The 17,019-nt window shown below is 41.4% G+C and overlaps 2 protein-coding genes across 4 annotated transcripts; both read left to right on the top strand.

Annotated features, from left to right (window-relative positions):
* Nucleotides 1-69: 69 nt before the first annotated feature.
* On the top strand, nucleotides 70-3,412 carry LOC5522268 (ectonucleotide pyrophosphatase/phosphodiesterase family member 5). Its single transcript, XM_032367760.2, has one exon. It carries the CDS (start codon nucleotides 902-904, stop codon nucleotides 2,903-2,905), a length of 2,004 nt encoding a protein of 667 aa, XP_032223651.2. The 5' UTR covers nucleotides 70-901; the 3' UTR covers nucleotides 2,906-3,412.
* Nucleotides 3,413-4,436: 1,024 nt separating this feature from the next.
* LOC5522269 (splicing factor 3A subunit 1) lies at nucleotides 4,437-15,829 on the top strand. 3 transcript variants are annotated; one of them, XM_048724526.1, is made up of 19 exons: nucleotides 4,440-4,529; nucleotides 4,608-4,703; nucleotides 5,533-5,571; nucleotides 5,869-6,000; nucleotides 6,837-6,877; nucleotides 7,070-7,182; nucleotides 8,329-8,407; nucleotides 8,615-8,695; nucleotides 8,846-8,908; nucleotides 9,290-9,380; nucleotides 9,474-9,545; nucleotides 10,079-10,155; nucleotides 10,231-10,311; nucleotides 10,836-11,154; nucleotides 12,303-12,537; nucleotides 13,488-13,729; nucleotides 14,190-14,521; nucleotides 14,857-14,928; nucleotides 15,308-15,829. In XM_048724526.1, exons 6-19 carry the CDS (start codon nucleotides 7,082-7,084, stop codon nucleotides 15,407-15,409), a joined length of 1,947 nt encoding a protein of 648 aa, XP_048580483.1. In that variant the 5' UTR covers nucleotides 4,440-4,529; nucleotides 4,608-4,703; nucleotides 5,533-5,571; nucleotides 5,869-6,000; nucleotides 6,837-6,877; nucleotides 7,070-7,081; the 3' UTR covers nucleotides 15,410-15,829. The 3 variants fall into 3 exon arrangements, with proteins under 3 accessions (XP_001641904.1, XP_048580483.1, XP_048580485.1); XM_001641854.3 differs by having other exon boundaries at nucleotides 4,437-4,703; XM_048724528.1 differs by lacking the exons at nucleotides 4,440-4,529; nucleotides 4,608-4,703; nucleotides 5,533-5,571; nucleotides 5,869-6,000 and adding an exon at nucleotides 6,473-6,513.
* The last annotated feature ends 1,190 nt before the right edge of the window (nucleotides 15,830-17,019 follow it).

Genomic DNA, 17,019 nt, shown 5'->3' with positions numbered 1-17,019 from the left:
TTATTTTGACTCGTGATAAAGGGGAGTTATCTCTGAGATAAGGCTTTTCTATAGTATCAGTGTTTTCACTGATTATGAACAAACACTGTTGAATTATCAAATATCAAGAGATGACGAGATTCATCGTGGTTCGTTCAAGCTCATATCACAAACAATTATTCCCTTTAGCACTTATGTGAGTTATCAAAACCCCACAAATAGCATACTCGACTTTTGGTACCTTGCAAACGAAGTTGTTTATTATAATTATAACCTTCAGTCTACCATTCTTTTTAAAAGAAATATAGACACTTTTATATGTAAAAACATCTTAAAATGATTTTATTTTACATGGCTTATTATTTGTTTCAGATTATATGGACTGACGTGCACATTCTCTAGTATAAGAAAACTACTTGAAAACTGCTACGTAATTCTTGGGAATTTGCGTTTACATGCTCGTTATTGAGTGTAAAAAGAAATTAAAAATGTCCCATTAAGAAACGCATGCACACGAGCGTATATTTGATCCACGCAAGCACAGATACTCTAAATATGACAAAATAAACATGAAAGAAAAGTCAAAGCACGAACAGCTTACTTACTGGGTTGACCTCTGTGGGCGGACTCACTGATTTATTTACACCGTTTTGACCTGTCGTAAGCCAAGCCTACGAAAAATTCATTGTTCATTTAGCCTTTGAGCCTTTTGCGTAGCCCATGCGGTTCAATGCTGACCAAGGCACTTCAGTTTATTTTTTAGCGGTGTCTGTGTGGTAATGGTAATTAACTACGCTCTGAACCTGAAGAACGTAAAGATTACATCTTCCTAGCTTGCACACCATATGTTCCGAGATAAAAGAGAAATCTGTCGAGGAGGAGATAGTTCTAGTAACTCGGCGACTGCACACGACGCTGAACTATGGCGTTCGTCAGGTTGGGGTGCTCCCTAATTATTCTGGCTTCTCTCGCTTCATCTGTCCTTCTCCGCGACAAAAATGAGACAGAAACTGGAACAGTGATATTGGTTTCGTTTGCAGGGTTAGGATGGCAATTTGTCGGTTCGGATCTGACCCATACGCCGAACTTCGACTTCATCGTCCAATCTGGCGTAAAGGCAAAAAATATGGTACCAGTTCACCCAACACGAACTGCGCCCATACATACGACCTTCCTGACCGGTTTGTATCCTGAATCTCACGGCATTGTCGACAACATGTTCTGGGATCCTATTTACGAAGAGCGCTTCATCCATTCCGATGACTGTTCTAATTTTGACCCAAAATTCTACAACGAATCAGAACCAATTTGGCTGACAATGCAGAAACAGGGAGAAAAAACAGCGTCGTACTTTTGGCCTGGGAGTTACAGCTATAAGGAAAAGCCCACGTATGCAACAAAGCCTGTTTGCTACGTGAATTGTGATCACTACAGCGGCAGAAAGCTCGAGAATCTGCGAGAATATATGAGGGTTCATTGCACATTTGATTGGTCGGACCCGTTTAGTAACCGCGTAGATAAGGTGCTCGAGTGGGTGAGTTCCAACGAACCTCCCAAACTCGCGCTGCTCTACATCGACGAGCCCGACTGGAAGGGACACGCCTACGGACCCCACTCCCCACAGTACCGCCAGATGATTGAAATGATTGACAGAGATGTGGTTGGGCGACTGCTTGATGGCTTGTACACTGCCAAGCTGTTGAACAAGGTCAATATAATACTCGTGTCTGATCACTCTTTGATCGAGACCTCGAATAAGCGTCAGATTTGTCTAAATGATTACATCACAAGCAATGATTATTACGAGAACAGGGGTACGACCGAGCAATTATGGCCCAAACCCGGACAAATGGAGAAGGTACTTAACGCCTTGAGCACGGCAAATAACTCCCATTTAAAGATTTACAAAAAGAGAGATTTTCCTGACAACTGGCATTGGAAGAACAACCGGCGCATTCCTCCGCTGTACCTTGATGTCGAAGAAGGCTGGCTCATGCGCACTGACTATGATACCGCTGGCGAGGGAGAATGGATAGAAGGCTCACACGTCTGGTCACCTTCCCAGAATTCTGCTGGAATCTTCTACGCGCGTGGACCTTTTTTTAAGGCGAACTACTCGTCGCCACGAAGTCTCCGTGCAGTCGACTTATACCCATTACTATGCCATATACTTGGAGTAAAGCCTCGCTCGCATAACGGCTCCCTGTCCATTATGATGGAATTTTTAAAAATGAAATCACTTGAGGTTGAGACCAATACTAGCACTGGAAGAAATCCTCAAGCTTTAGAGAAAGGAACCGACATCTCATCCGGTAGCGTCGATACAGCCGAGGGTAGCACTGTCACGCCACTATCCCATCATGTTACCGGAAAGGCTGTCACGCCACTATCCCATCATGGTACCGAAAAGGCTGTCACGCCACTATCATATCATGTTACCGGAAAGGCTGTCACGCCACTATCCCATCATGGTACCGGAAAGGCTGTCACGCCGAAGGGTGGTTCAGGCCAAAGTACGATGCCAAGTCGGGTAACATTACCGACAGATAACTATGGGAATGTCATTAAGATGAAAAACACTGGTGGCAAAGAGACAAGCTCTGGTATCGGCGTCACGCAATCACTAAAAGATAAAGGAACAATGCTTACTGACAGCTCCGGTGATGTCATCACCTCAACCCAAAATCCAAAATCTACAGCGCCAGCCGTACACCACAGCCCGGACCCTAAGCCCCCTGTCCTTCTTGACAAGTCTGGAATAATCCAGAAGTCACACAATTCCACTGGTAACACAACACCGACGACTACTGTGACGGGTAGTGATCCGCCGGAAGTCGGCGCTAAAGCTGGTAATCATGGCAACACCAATGTCGCTACTCCCGTAACTTTGGTGATACTACTTCTACCTTTCTGTTTGACTTGCTGAAGAGACTTTGCCTCAAATCAGCGTGGTTGCATTATAGCAGATATAAGTTGCCAGTTTCAGACATATTTCCCCTTAATAGTTATAAAAAACGTTTTGGATTGTAACGGGTGTATAGCGAACTTTTCAGCCCTGGAACCCAGGGTAATATTATTCACGTAATATCACAAGTATTTCGTTTCTTAGACCAGAACAACTGTTCCTATATAGATCGAAATCAAAATGATCGGATACTCAATGGGTCTTTCAGATGGGCCGTAGCAGGGGAGGGGCCGGTTGTATATATTTCCCATAAATTCCTGATGCATTTTTCGTGTATGAATATGACAGACTTTTTTACACAACTATGTTTTTTTTCTGAATTTTTGAGGTACGCACATGCGTATTTGCATGAATAAGCTTAAAAAAACAGCTCACCTACTGTCTAGGAGCTAAATCAAGGATCTCAATATAACTGAACCGCCATTTGCATTGCAAGTACAATATAAAAAAGCAAGTCATATTAGGAAAGATTGGGACTGCCCTAGATTCATTGCTTGACCACTGATTTCTCAAAGCAGCGCCCACACAGACCTCACCTTGCACCCAAATTCGAACGTGACAGTTTTCCTTGGGATTTGGGGCACATTCTCATCACTGGACAACAGGGGCGTAGCCAGGGGGTGGTCTAGCCCCCCCCCCCCCCCCCTTATAGCAGCCAAAAATACAGTAAATGTATGAGAAATTATCTAAAATCAAGAGATCATCATGGTCTCTTGCTAAAATACAGAAGAAAATGCCTGAAAGTCCCTTTTGGGCCCCCTCCTGTTAGAAATCCTGGCTACGCCGCTGGACAATACCCCCATCAGGGCGTTAGCAGGGATGACCAGTAGGGGCGTGGCTGTTCACACGAGCTTGGTTATAGCTCTGCGCATGCGTAAACTGAGTACAAGAGTTACCAACAAGTGCAAGCGCTTATTATCCATCTTGTCTGAAATATGAATCATGTTGTAATCTCGCCTACCCTAACTAACTTGTCCTGCTTTAGTAATATTGTATCATATTGTACTTTTATTATCGCAGTCGTAGTTATATGCAGAAAAAGTTGCATCAGCTGTTTGCGGCCACCATTTATAATATGAACCTTATAAGATGAAATAAATAAATGACTAAATAAAATACTTTATGTAGGCTGCCTCAGTGATATACCTCGGTGATTATTCTGGCCACCCTCTACCCACCCCCCCCCCCCCCTCCTCGGCAACACATGCACTTTTCGATCGGTGGTATAATCGCGATGTCATCTTTGTGTCCCATGAAAATGGGAGTAAGGCCCATAATCGGCGTTTTGGTCATAATCTATTTCTGGTACTGCCCTAAATTACTAAATTTTACCCAGGTAACTCGAATCTTCAATGGCTCTTTCTATTTTAGTGGTTGCGAGAGATACATAAATGAGTTAAATCAGTGTAATAAGAACTGAGGTTGCCAAGAGAGGGTTATAAGACGCGGGATGCCTGTGCTAATCCCATAGGTCTGTTCGCGAGACCATTCTACCCAGAACGCACAGCGGGTAAAATCAAAATGGCGGCCATCAACACGAGTTCGTAAATCGAACGGCTAAAAATCATTTTTGGCCTTGCTAAGGGTCTTGTATACCTGATAAAAAAATAACCTCAAAAGCAAGCGGACCAATTCATCACCATGCCTCCTGTTATGTTACCAGAGCAAACGGAGAAGCCCGAAGGGAATAATCAGAATGAAGGAGAGACATACAATAAGCCGACGATCGGCATCATTTACCCTCCGCCTGAAGTGAGAAGTATCCACGATGAACAAGCTAACAACGGCTACAGATAAGCCATTCCGTTTATACAAGGTCTAGTTGTGATTTATCTGTAGACCTTAAGTAATCAAAATGAGAGTCTATCTGTTCGACTTGACTAATATTATATTTGTCGTCACTATAGTTTCAGTCTCTGCTTAAAATTATATCTGCTGTCTGTTTTACTTTTGGTTATTTGTTAGACTGATGCATGCTAGATCAAAGTCTTTGTAGCTTAGGCCAACCCCGATGTTTAAGTAATGAACTTTGGTTATGATTTGGTTGGACTCTTCTCAAACATCCCAAGATCACTAAAGAAATAGTGAGTTTGAAAGCAATGAAAACATTTGGAAGTTTTGTGGTACCCTTAGCTATTTCAAGTTCCATAGTAGAAGCTGATGAAAAGATAAAGTGTTTCTAAGGAGCACAAAATGTAGAAAATAGAAATAAAAAGGAGAATGAAGAAACTAACTACAAACCGTTTTTGTAAAACAGATAATTTATCCAAAGATCGTTAGGTCACTCTCAATTGTAGAAAAAACAGCTTGTGGGGAAACCAAAGAGCACAACATTTTACTAACAGATCAGGGGTAATAATAAAAATGAAAAATAGTTCTACACCATTCCAACTGTTTTCAAGCTCTCAATAATAAAAAAAATAATCATTCTTCAACTGTACTAGTTCCCCTAAAAAGAAATTTTTGAGAGATTTATGTAGTGTTAACTTGCCGTGTCTGGACTTGTATAAATATATATATTTTTAATGATTTCACTGTACTGTATGTATTCTTCTGTCCATTATGAATCTCTTAACCACCAATAATAGATATTGTTGACAAGACTGCAAGCTTTGTTGCAAGAAATGGTGAGTTTTCCCTTTGTTTTTTTTTGCTATTGTGTGGTCTAGGAAATTGCTTCAAACATGGCCCATCAGTTTTTAATGCATTTTTCTATTTAATCTACTGAAAATACATCATACCTTCCTACCCTCCAGGTTTTGACATGACCTTCCAGGGTTGGATAAAAGGAGTTTTGAAGAAAAGAAATATGCTTACATTAATATAGAACAATAAATTTCAGCCCATTTACTGAAAATCCCTAAAAGTCTGAAGTCTTACAAATGCACTTTAACTATTTTCTGTTTGTACCTTAAATTTGACAGGCCCTGAGTTTGAGTCGAGAATCAGACAGAATGAGATCAACAACCCAAAGTTCAACTTCTTGAACCAAGGTGATCCCTACTATGCCTACTTCCTACACAAGGTCAAGGACTTCAAGGAAAACCTCGGCAAAGGTGAGGCTGTGAAACTGACGTGAAGTTGATTGACAAGTGCTTGCCCAGGGTGGAGGTGGGGGGGGGAGGGGTACTGTACCTAGCTCCCTGACAAGGTCAAGGATTTTAAAGGGGCAGTTTCATGGTAAGAGCTTTGCAATTGCTCTCCTGCCCAGACACATTGAATTTCAGTCAAATTCTAATATTGACTTTGGTACATGTGGGAGATTAAAATTCAAAGGAATTTGACCACAAACTGTCAATAATCATAGTTTTCAATATAATATTGCATAATATTTTAACAAGGCATTGACAGCTTAAAGTTCAACTGTTTGTAGACAATTAAAAGCCTACAATAAACACTGAGTCCAGACATGCGCAGTATCATTAAGCTGCCCATTTAAGGAAAACCTTCTAGTTTATAAAAAAAGTCTATTAAAAAGAAGTGAAATTGATTGCCCTTGATTGGGGAGGGGGGAGGGGGTACTTAGTTCTATGAAAAGGTCTAGGATCTTAAGGAAAACCTCGGCAAAGGTGAGGCTGTGAAACTGACGTGAAGTTGATTAGACTTGTGACAGGTGCTTCCAAAAGGGGTGGTGCTGTACTTAGTTCTGGCATAAGTCTCGTATCTAAAAAAAGTATTTTGAATTAGGTGTATGCAGTGCAGTAAGTTGACAGAACAGTCAAATCATGAGTTACTGGACTCTAGCGCATAGAATTTAACTTACAGTTATCAAGTCCAGATATAAATGTTAATTGCCAAAGCATTGAGGTAATACAAGGCCTGACTTAGATATTCCTGTGCCATACATCAAGCCTTGTTTCTGGTAATTCACTAATTTATTTGCCGTTTTCAGTCCCAGAACCTAGCTCTGCTCCAGGTCCAGGAATTTCTAAGGTATGGAAGTGGATCCTATGCTATTTCCAGCACGGATATACATATATATTTTTTGTGACTTGTCTTTGAGGGTTTTTTCTTCTTCGTGTTGATTTTTGTGTCTTCCTTTTCTCAATAATGCCTATCTTTCCCTATGGTTTAATACATTAGTATTCTCATAGGTTTTGACTATGCTGCTTGCTCATTCCCCAGCCCAAGCCCTTAATGCAGCAGCAAGTGCTGATATCAGATCTGAACATCCCCAAAGAACCTCCCCCAGAGTATGAGTTCATGGCAGATCCCCCGAGCATCTCTGCCTTAGACCTGTATGTAAGCTTACAGTACATCCTGCACAAACCTTTTGTGCACTAATTCTGCATGAATTGTGCGTGTTTTTTTGCATGTAGTTTGAGTGTAATGGGATTCATACACTCAAGCTGTTTAAAACGTAAGCTGTTTAAAATGTATACATTTTAAAGCCCAACAACAATGCTCGGGACTTTATTTACGTAGATTATTGTTTCTTTTTCATTTTTTATTAAAAAAAAGGTGTTTGTTTGTAGGGGCAGGCAATTTAGGGCTTTAAAGACTTTGGTGTCATTTTAATAAATTGATTAACTCTTTGACAAACCTGGATTTACCACAAATAATGTATCACTCACATTTATTAACTACAGTATGGTACTTTAAACTACTGTATGGGAAAATATACATAAGGTAGTGGTACCTATTATCGGACAGTGCCCTATTATCGGACACTCGAAAAAAATTGTAAATATCTCAAACAAAAGGAAAACAAGCCGAAAAATTACCCATCCAGTCGAAAAAACAACATTCAGAAAACATGTATTCCGAAGCTTTTTACGGGTGTTTATTGTTTTGCAAAACTAGAAATAATTTTCTCTCACGCACCGCAAAATGGCGATTGAAATCCTCTCTTTGACTTGAATACGCAAGGACGAAAAGAAGCCGTAAAAAAGTCCAAGATTTACCAAACGTGATGAAGGTCGCTCCGCGAATCCGCCCTTTTTGTTGTTGATCTCCCAGGATGCTTTTTGGCCTCTGTTTCCGTAGACACTTCGGGATAGCTCGAATTGTTCGTACCTAACCTCGGTGCCCTATTATCGGACAGTCGAGCAATCATCGAACAATTCAACGTAAATTTGAGTTTTTGAATTTTTGTTAAATTGGTCGAATTATTATGCTTAATAGTCAGTGATTTCTAGCTGTAAAACCTAAGATTCAATTGCGTTTTGTACGCGAGATATTTTAGCGTAAATCTAAGGTGTCCGATAATAGGTACCATTACCTTATACCATCACCTTGCTCATAAAATAGGTACTGTAAAACTTTTTTATGCCATTCAGGTACACCAAGTAGGGCAGAATAATCTCCATACATTTTAAAAGTTTATTTTAAAATTATATTTTTTCAACATATATTTTCATGTGTGTTTTCTTTCTCCCTTCCAGTGACATTGTAAAGTTGACTGCACAGTTTGTGGCTAGGAATGGTCGCCAGTTCTTGACTAATCTCATGCAAAGAGAACAGGTACAAAAAAGAATAACTGTTACATGAGTGACTGAAGCATTGTCTTACTCATCGACCCAGGATAAATGTAGAACTATAATATTTTTAACAAATATGTATGTTTTTTTCTCTTTCAGTTTTTAAACAATTTGACTCTGTCTGCCTCTAGAATGTTTATTTTGTATGTTTTGCAGAGGAAACCTATTGAAATTGTGTTCTATTTCTCAGAGAAACTACCAATTTGATTTTCTGAGGCCTCAACACAGTCTCTTCAACTACTTCACAAAGCTTGTAGAGCAATATACCAAGGTAATGTGAAAACAATGTACATGAATTTATTTAAACATATTTGGAGTATAGAATAGCTTTGCAGTTATGTTGCATACAAACTATCGCTCCATACAGATCTGATGACTCTTACCTTTTGAAATTGTTACTAAAACATTACATCTTTTTTAGGTTCTTATTCCTCCAGCAAATATAAAAGAGAAATTGAAGGAAGACATCCATGATCCTCATAAGGTACAGCTTGGTCCAAAAAGTTATATAATTTGCACCTTTTAATTGTGTATATCTATCTGTTGTGCGCTGTTAAGTTCAGTGGAAACACTTTTTTCCTTGAGCTTGGGATATTCATGTAAATTGAAAACTGTGAATTCCTTATCTTTTATGGATGGAAATGCCTGCCTATCTCTGATTGCAAGTATTGTAAATTTAAATCCATATTTTGGAAATGTAAAAGGACAAGTACTGTACAATAGGTCATGCAAGCATGCTTTAGACTGGGGGAATACTCTTGTAGAATTGTATAGCAAGATTAGAGAAAAGTCTGGCAAATTGATGATTTTATTGTACAAAAACAGAAATTTATTTAGACATTTTACTCTGTGTGGTGATCACAAGGTCCTTGATCGGGTCAAGTATAGAGTCGAGTGGGTCAAACATCAAGAAAAGGAAAAGCAAAAGCTGGAAGATGAAAGAGAAAAGGAGAGAGGTAAAATTATTTTCTTGAATAATTTTCATTGGGAGTGTAGTAGTATTGAGTAACATAAATATGTTTATTTTATTTTGTAATATTTGTCCGCAGTTGCGTTTGCATCAGTGGATTGGCATGATTTTGTGGTTGTGGAAACTGTTGAGTTCAAGGATGACGAGACAGGTAATTTTTATGGTTCAAGGGTGGGCTTTCAATAGATAGGGGGTGTTTACAAACTATAACTCAATTAACAAACCCAAGTGCAGTGGGGCTCTAGTCTCAGTCACGTTAAATAATAGCCTCTGTAGCAAGCATTTCTTGACATTAAAGCAAGTCTCACCTAGTAGAAGCCGAACTCAGGTTAATTAAATTTGCTTCATACTACCGAAATGCTTGTCATTTTTTTAAGCTGGGAGTGAGGTTGGGGGGCGGCCCGTTAAGTAGAGGGGGGTGTTTGTTAGAGAGGGGTTTTCATTACAAACTCGTGAGCTTAGCTGGGGCATTCATTAGATAGGTGTTCTTTAGATAGGGGGCTTTATTAGATCAGTTACAGTATTGCATTATTTTAGTTGAAATGTAGAATTTATTATAGGAAAGATGTTGGAGCACTGTCCCCATATACTTTGGTTGCCTAAAATATTTTTTACCTGTCAATGTGCTCCCTTGTATCTTTTACCTTTCAATGTCACTGATGGCTAGAACTGTTACCTTTTAAGGAAACCTTCCCCCTCCTGTAACACAAGAACAGCTTGGAGCAAGAATCTTGGCACAGGAAAGATATGAGAAAGTACAGGTATTGTCAAGAATGGCGTTAGAGTTTCTGGCAGCAAGTTCGTGATTCTAATGCATAAATTATTTGGTTCGTCAGGATGCTGGTCCAACAGAGGAAGACTTCAACATGGATGTAGAGATGGAAGTGGATGAGACAAATAAAGACAATCAATCAAAGGTATGCATTCACATAAAATAAATAGAAATATACAGTACACCCTGTGTTGTTGGTAAGACCTGCTTTCTAGCATCACAAAGAACTGTGAACACCTAAATTTGTGTGGAATGTTATTGTCTTCTGGCAAAACTGAAGTGAGAGTTCAGTAAACTGAACCTTGTGAAGACTTGTGATTGGTTTGTGGCCATTCCATACAGTACATATTCCCACTGATCACAGTTTTATTGGTCACACTGTAATCAGTTGTAACACCAAACAGGGCTCAAGTAGATTTTTCAAAGTGCAGCAAATGAAATCAAGTGCAAAGAATGCAATAATCAGCAAGAAATAAGGATTTGCAAATTGATGTCTTATGGGGTATCTAGCAGTTTATTAGGAAAGAATAAAGTCATGAAAACCAAAAAGCTTTAGCAGTCTGACTGAGAACTTGTCACATGCTGAACCATGCAAATTAACAAACGTTGTGTCGTGATGTATCCAAGAAAATGAAGCACTGATTAACAATATTGGTGTTTTCCCACTAGGATATGGAAATGGACATGGATGACGATGGCCCCCCACCAGCTCCTCCCTCAGAACCTGCCATCAGACTCCCACCCCTACCCCCCACAGGAGCAGGATCAAACCTGCAGATCCGCCGCGACTACGACCCAAAGGCAGCCAAACCTCAAGCCCCGCCCCTTCCCCCGGAAAAGTATCTGATCTCACCAATCACTGGGGAGCGTGTGCCGGCCGAGGCAATGGCTGAACACATGAAGATCAACCTGCTGGATCCACGCTGGAAGGAGCAGAGGGACAAGGCCATCATGGACAAGAAGCAACAAGAAGAGGTGTTTGCTGAAGGTAGGGGATGACGGCTGCAGCAGGCGACATGACGGAAAAACATGACGTGATGCTTCAAATAATTTCAAATTTCAAATAATTTCAAATTTCACATTGAATAAGGCGGATAATTTTTCTGAGTACTTAGTAACTTAGTAACAAAATATCAAGTGCGACTTTTTTAAAATTGATGCGACTTTTTGTAAAGTGTCATTGAAATTTGAGCTTTTTGTCCCTGAACTGATACACAGGACAATGATGATCAAGGAAAAGTTATCTTAAAAAGCCAAAATCTGGTTATGTGCACTTCTGCCTCACGTTATTTGTGTTTTGAAAATCAGTCCGTAATACAAGGAACCTATTGCCCTTGTAAGGAATTGTGTCTTCTCTTTATATATGGAATTGCCCGTTTTCCAGGTTTTTCCGTCATGTCGCAGCAGGCAGGTAGCTACCTACAGTAGAGAGTGTGCCCAACCCCTAATCCCCTCTTCCCCCCAAAAAAGTCATCTTTTCTTATGATTGCATTAACAAATCTTAGATTAAGTATGGGACATTTATGGCTATGCACCCCCTTGGCAAATATTCCAGCTTCAGAACAACCTATTTAGCTTTTGAAAAGAATTGTAGTAGCATTTTCTTGGTTTTTGTTTAATTTCAATGTCAATTTTTATTTATTTCCTTTCCAAGTATACATAGATGTGTACATATTTCCAAAATAGTGTGGCTTATATAGGTGGGATAAGTTTTAATTTGAGTTAAATTTAGTATTTTACGAGTTACTTTTAAAAACAGTGACACAAAAACAAACTAGACGAAAACAAGAAAAATCAAAACAAACAGAAGAATAGAACACCTAAATATTTCCATAAACCTCCAGGACCTTGTTTTTAATATACTTCGAACTATCCCTATTAATTTTCAACTGCTTATCCTCTTTAGCTTGCAAGCTTTAAACCTCAAGGGCTTAGCCCTTTTCTGTTAGATTCATGTGTGTAAAAAATTGGTGTAAGCCATAATAGGGCTTGTTAAAGGTATGGCAGGCGGGCTAAGGTTCTTATATATTAGGTTTCTATAATAATGTGTATCATATATATCGAGGCCACCATGTGATATTTAAATGAATAGCTTTAGAATCCAGAGATGATTTTATTGTCTTGTTGCGCACACAGGTATTGCCATCGGCAGTAGCCTCAAACAGCTCGCCGAACGTCGTACCGATATCTTCGGAGCCGGTGATGAGGAGACAATTATCGGCCGAAAGATTGGTGAAGAGGAAGATAAGCGTCCAGAGAAAGTGACATGGGATGGACACACTGCCTCTATGGCATCCACCTCACGTCGCGCTCAGGCCGGTGTCACGCTAGACCAGCAGATTGAAGCTATTCACAAGTCCAAGGGCTTAGCGTAAGTATTGTTGGAAGGTCACCCAACACTTAAGCCATTGTCACGCTAGATAATGACCAGCAGATTGAAGCTATCCACAATTGCTTTGCGTAAGTATTGTTAGAGAGTTGCGCCACACTTAAAGCCGCATTGTCACCAGTTTACCTCCGGTCGATTACGTAGCAATCTCCGATGATTTTTAACGGAAAACGCGAAAAATATTTCAAAATATTGAAAGCAGTGTGTCTATTGAAAGTTTCTTCAAGGATGTGATCGATAATTTAGAGCGGATGGCCTGTTAAATATCTCGGATTCTAATAGATTCTTTTGTCTTTTTACGGTTGAGGTTTCCGTCGGACCTCCGAAAGTAAACTGGTGACAATGCGGCTTTAAGCACGCTAGACCAGCAGATTGAATCTGTTCACAACAATAAGCGTTTAGCTTAAGTATTGTTAGATGGTCATGCCACACTAAGCCAGCGGGTTGAAGACATTCACAAAGACCCACAGGTTAAAGCAAATCACAAGTTTAAGGGCTTATCGTAAGTATTGTTGGAGAGTTGCGCCACACTTAAGCCAGTTTCAAGCTAGACAAGCAGATTGAAGCTATGGCTTAACATGTCATGTTCATTCTGGCATCACGCTAGCTCAACATATTGGAGGCAACGCCTAAGGCATGGTGTAAGTATTCAAGTCACACTTTAGCCTGTGTCACACCAGTTAAGCAGATTCTATTAAATCTATTAACAAACGCATAGGCCTCACATACGGAAGGAGTTTGAGTTCCTAACAGACTAGAAAAGCTGGTCAGTTTGATATTTCTTGACTAAAATTAAAAATGGCTCAGACTCGCCTATATGTTAGTGCAAGGGATTTGTAAATAATCAATAAACATTCCTTTTTTTTTAAGAATTTTTGCTCCAGCATTTTTCGTGGGCGCATTTTTTACTCGAAATTGTATTTTTTTTCCAGGCCTTCAGATGATCGGGAGCGCATCGGGCCGAGAGCACCCCACCAGTCCCCCATGGAGGGAGGGGACTTTATGAAAGGAAGGATGAGCAACCCGAACCGCCCACCCACCACAGCCATCCCGCCACCCATGACGAACACCATGACACATTCAGCGCCACGCCCTCCCCCCATGGGCCACCATATGATGAACATGCCCCCTCCCCCACCAGCAATGCCACCAGATGGACCCCCCAAGTTCATGGGTACGTGTTGGTCAGGACCCTGCAATTCTATGCTGTTTATAGCAACGTAGCGTGACGCGAGTTACCTAGACCCTGACTTTAAATCTAGTGATTCATTATGCACTTTATTGCCGCGATCTCACTTGTGACTCTCATAAACAGATAGGTAATGCGACCACCCCTACATTGTTCAAAGCGAACAATAAGGGGGGTCCTCTGTAATTCGAATGTGAAATCAAATCTTTAGCAGGTCAGGGTCTGTTTACAGCAATCTTGCAAATATTTGCAACTTGTTGCTCGTTCTACGAATACAACCTGAAACTAATATACCCAGATGAGTCGTCAAAGTCAGTTTCTTTTCGTCGGGATTTTTGTACGTATCACACCGTGATGAGCTTCAATACGTCCCTGCAAAACTACCCACGTAACGTCATTTTTTGGTTTGTATAACCCATGTGTGCTTGCTTATTGCTCCCCACAGGCCTCCCTCCTCCTCCACCAGGCATGCGCCCAATGCCGCCCCAGCCCCCCTTCATGCCTCCCCCTCCTCGCATGCAGCCTCCCGGACCCCCCGGACCACCCGGACCACCCGGGCCCCCGCCCTCCAACAAGCGAGAGCATGAGGACGATGATGCGTCCAACAAGAAGAGCAGAGTCGAAGGACCAGAAGGCGACCTTATCCCCGAGGCGCAGTTCCTCAAGACACACCCACCCACCGTCCGGTTCACGGTCCAGGTGCCGAATATTCCGGACAAGGCCGAGTGGAAGCTAGAAGGACAGCTTATCACTCTTGCGCTGCCGCTGACCGACCAGGTGAGGCTACCTATTAGGATTGCCGAGGACTTGGCTGTAGATTGGCCTTATAGTTGTTACCGGGTGTGGTAGCTTCTTTGATGATATTGTGAGAATAATGTTCAGCATTGTACATATCAATCTTGTCGGGATTGGGATTTTTAAGATACGCACAACTCGCATGATATTGGCGTAACATTATTGAAACTTCAAGGTTTGAGTAAATTGTGCTTTTTTACGATGATTGTCTGAGATCTATGGCGGTCCTCGAATCCTTATTGTCCTCTAACCCGCATAATCTTCTAACACATAAAAGCTAAGCGTTTCTCATGTTGTTGTGTTTTATTTGTTTATAGGTGTCGGTGATCAAGGCGAAGATCCACGAGACTATCGGCATGCCTGCAGGAAAGCAGAAATTACAACTCGGGGTAAGTTTTATCCATCTTCAAACTAGGATCTGATTTCACCCATCTTCATACTAGGATCTGATATCACCCATCTTCATACTAGGATCTGATTTTAATCACGGATTAAAAATACATCACGGGGGTGGGTTAATATGTAGGTAACAGCACTCCATGCTCGAGGTTCCGGCGCTTTTTCGTCCGGCCGCGAGCAGAGCAGAGACCTTTTGGAGCACCCCCGCAAAGGCCGCTGGGTCCCCGACCATGACAGCCCAGGATTTGCTGGCAAAGTATTGTAGGAGGCTATGCAGGCAATGTATCCTGGGGGAGATTGATCTGGCGATTTAACTGAGGGCAATATTTGTAGAAAGCAGTAAAGTAATTTTCTGTATTTTTATCACAGGGAATCTTCATCAAGGACTCGAATTCGCTTGCTTATTACAACTTCGGCCCGGCTAGCACTGTACAGCTGCAACTGAAGGAACGTGGAGGAAGGAAAAAATAGAACCCCCCCCCCTACCCTCCCCTGCACATTACGTGTCGCGACAATACACCTTATGCCTTATGCTTTATGCTAATCTATTACTCGTTAGCCAAAGTTTACGAGAGCAAAAATACAATCCTTTACTCTCAATATAGCCTTTTTTGCAAGCGCCCATTAGCTAACCGGTCACCAATTCGGATTTGGCGACTGCGCGCTGCGGCGCGGAATGAGGGACGCGTGGAAACCGCTCGTCCGCGGGACCTTGCGTGGCCCTTATCAATGACCGATCGCCCGATCTGCAAACCACCGCGTAGCACTTGTAGAGACATTCCTAAGATTACTTTCGTGTAAAATATTGCCAACTCACACCACTCTAAGACTTTTAGTGTATTTTATTTTATTCTTGCAGCCATGTTTTATTAAAGTGAATTTCTACCGTGAGTTTTGCTTGCATAAGTACGGCCCTACCCCAAAGATTACGGGCGTAGCCAGGGTTTTTCAGGTGCACCGATCTTCACAAAAAAAAAAATAGTATAAAAATGATATTGATATATCTTTTTCCGCGTGATATGTGCCATATGCAGATTAGTTACGCCATATTATGGTGTATTGGCGTTCAAGTTGCCTTTGACATTCGTAAGACAAAGCTCTTCTTTCTAGGAGCACCTTTTCTATAATGCCTTCCCCCCAGATACGAGAGGGTAATTCCAATCGCGGGCTAGTTGCCGGGAGAGGTTTCGTGACTGTTGTATCGATGAGGATTTCAACTCTTCGATTTGTCGGGCCAGAGCATTTGAAAGCTACGCGAAAGCTCAACCAACATACCATTCGACCGACACCGAATGGTATGTTGGTAGCTCTTCTGTAGACAATCCGGAGCGGGCCCAGAATGTTACAAGGGGGTGAATACTTTACTTGGCATCACATACAAAATAAAGAAACGTGACTTATATAAGTGATACCTTCTTGTATCCCAATATCGCTGAGCTCAAACAAGATGTCAGCTATACCAGGAAGTTATTTTTATGCGATCCATTCCAATTATTATCCCATGAAGAAGGAAGGCAACTAAGATGATCATCTTGATCTATTATGATGATTATGATAGTGATGATCGTGACGTGGCCCTGCACCGGTAGGAGTGCAGGGGAATTTAGAAAGTAAGTGATCGTGATGATGTTGATGACTTGAATAGTATATCCACAACGAATAGGATGATGGTCTATCGATCTTGCAGGCGGAGATGGTAATGGCGGATATTAGGATGATGATGATGAGCTGCTAGAAGTCTTGGCAATGACACGGTGCTGGTTGTGTTGTTAATGATGGTGATAAAGAGGACGGTACGCCGAAGTTGATCGATGGGCAAACTGACAGAATAAGATTACCGTGGACGCAACAGGAAGAGTGAACATTGATTTCGACTTGTTTCTATTTTTACGTAAACACATTGCCAGTAGCGGATCTAGCGGGAGGGTTTAGGGGGTTTACCCCCCCCCCCCCCCCCCCTTTGGGCTGCCAGAAGCTTCAATGCACGCTGTATAGTGACTATTCCAGTATGTTCTCTTGTCAAACAATAATAACTTAAGCCACAACACTTGGTTCCGCTTTACTGGTTGTCGAGAGCCGTT

This window comes from Nematostella vectensis, chromosome 3 (genome assembly GCF_932526225.1).
Source record: "Nematostella vectensis chromosome 3, jaNemVect1.1, whole genome shotgun sequence".
In the NCBI taxonomy this organism is placed as follows: domain Eukaryota; kingdom Metazoa; phylum Cnidaria; class Anthozoa; order Actiniaria; family Edwardsiidae; genus Nematostella; species Nematostella vectensis.
The sequence above is the reverse complement of the archived record's forward strand: the minus strand, read 5'-3'. Positions and strand labels throughout refer to the sequence as shown.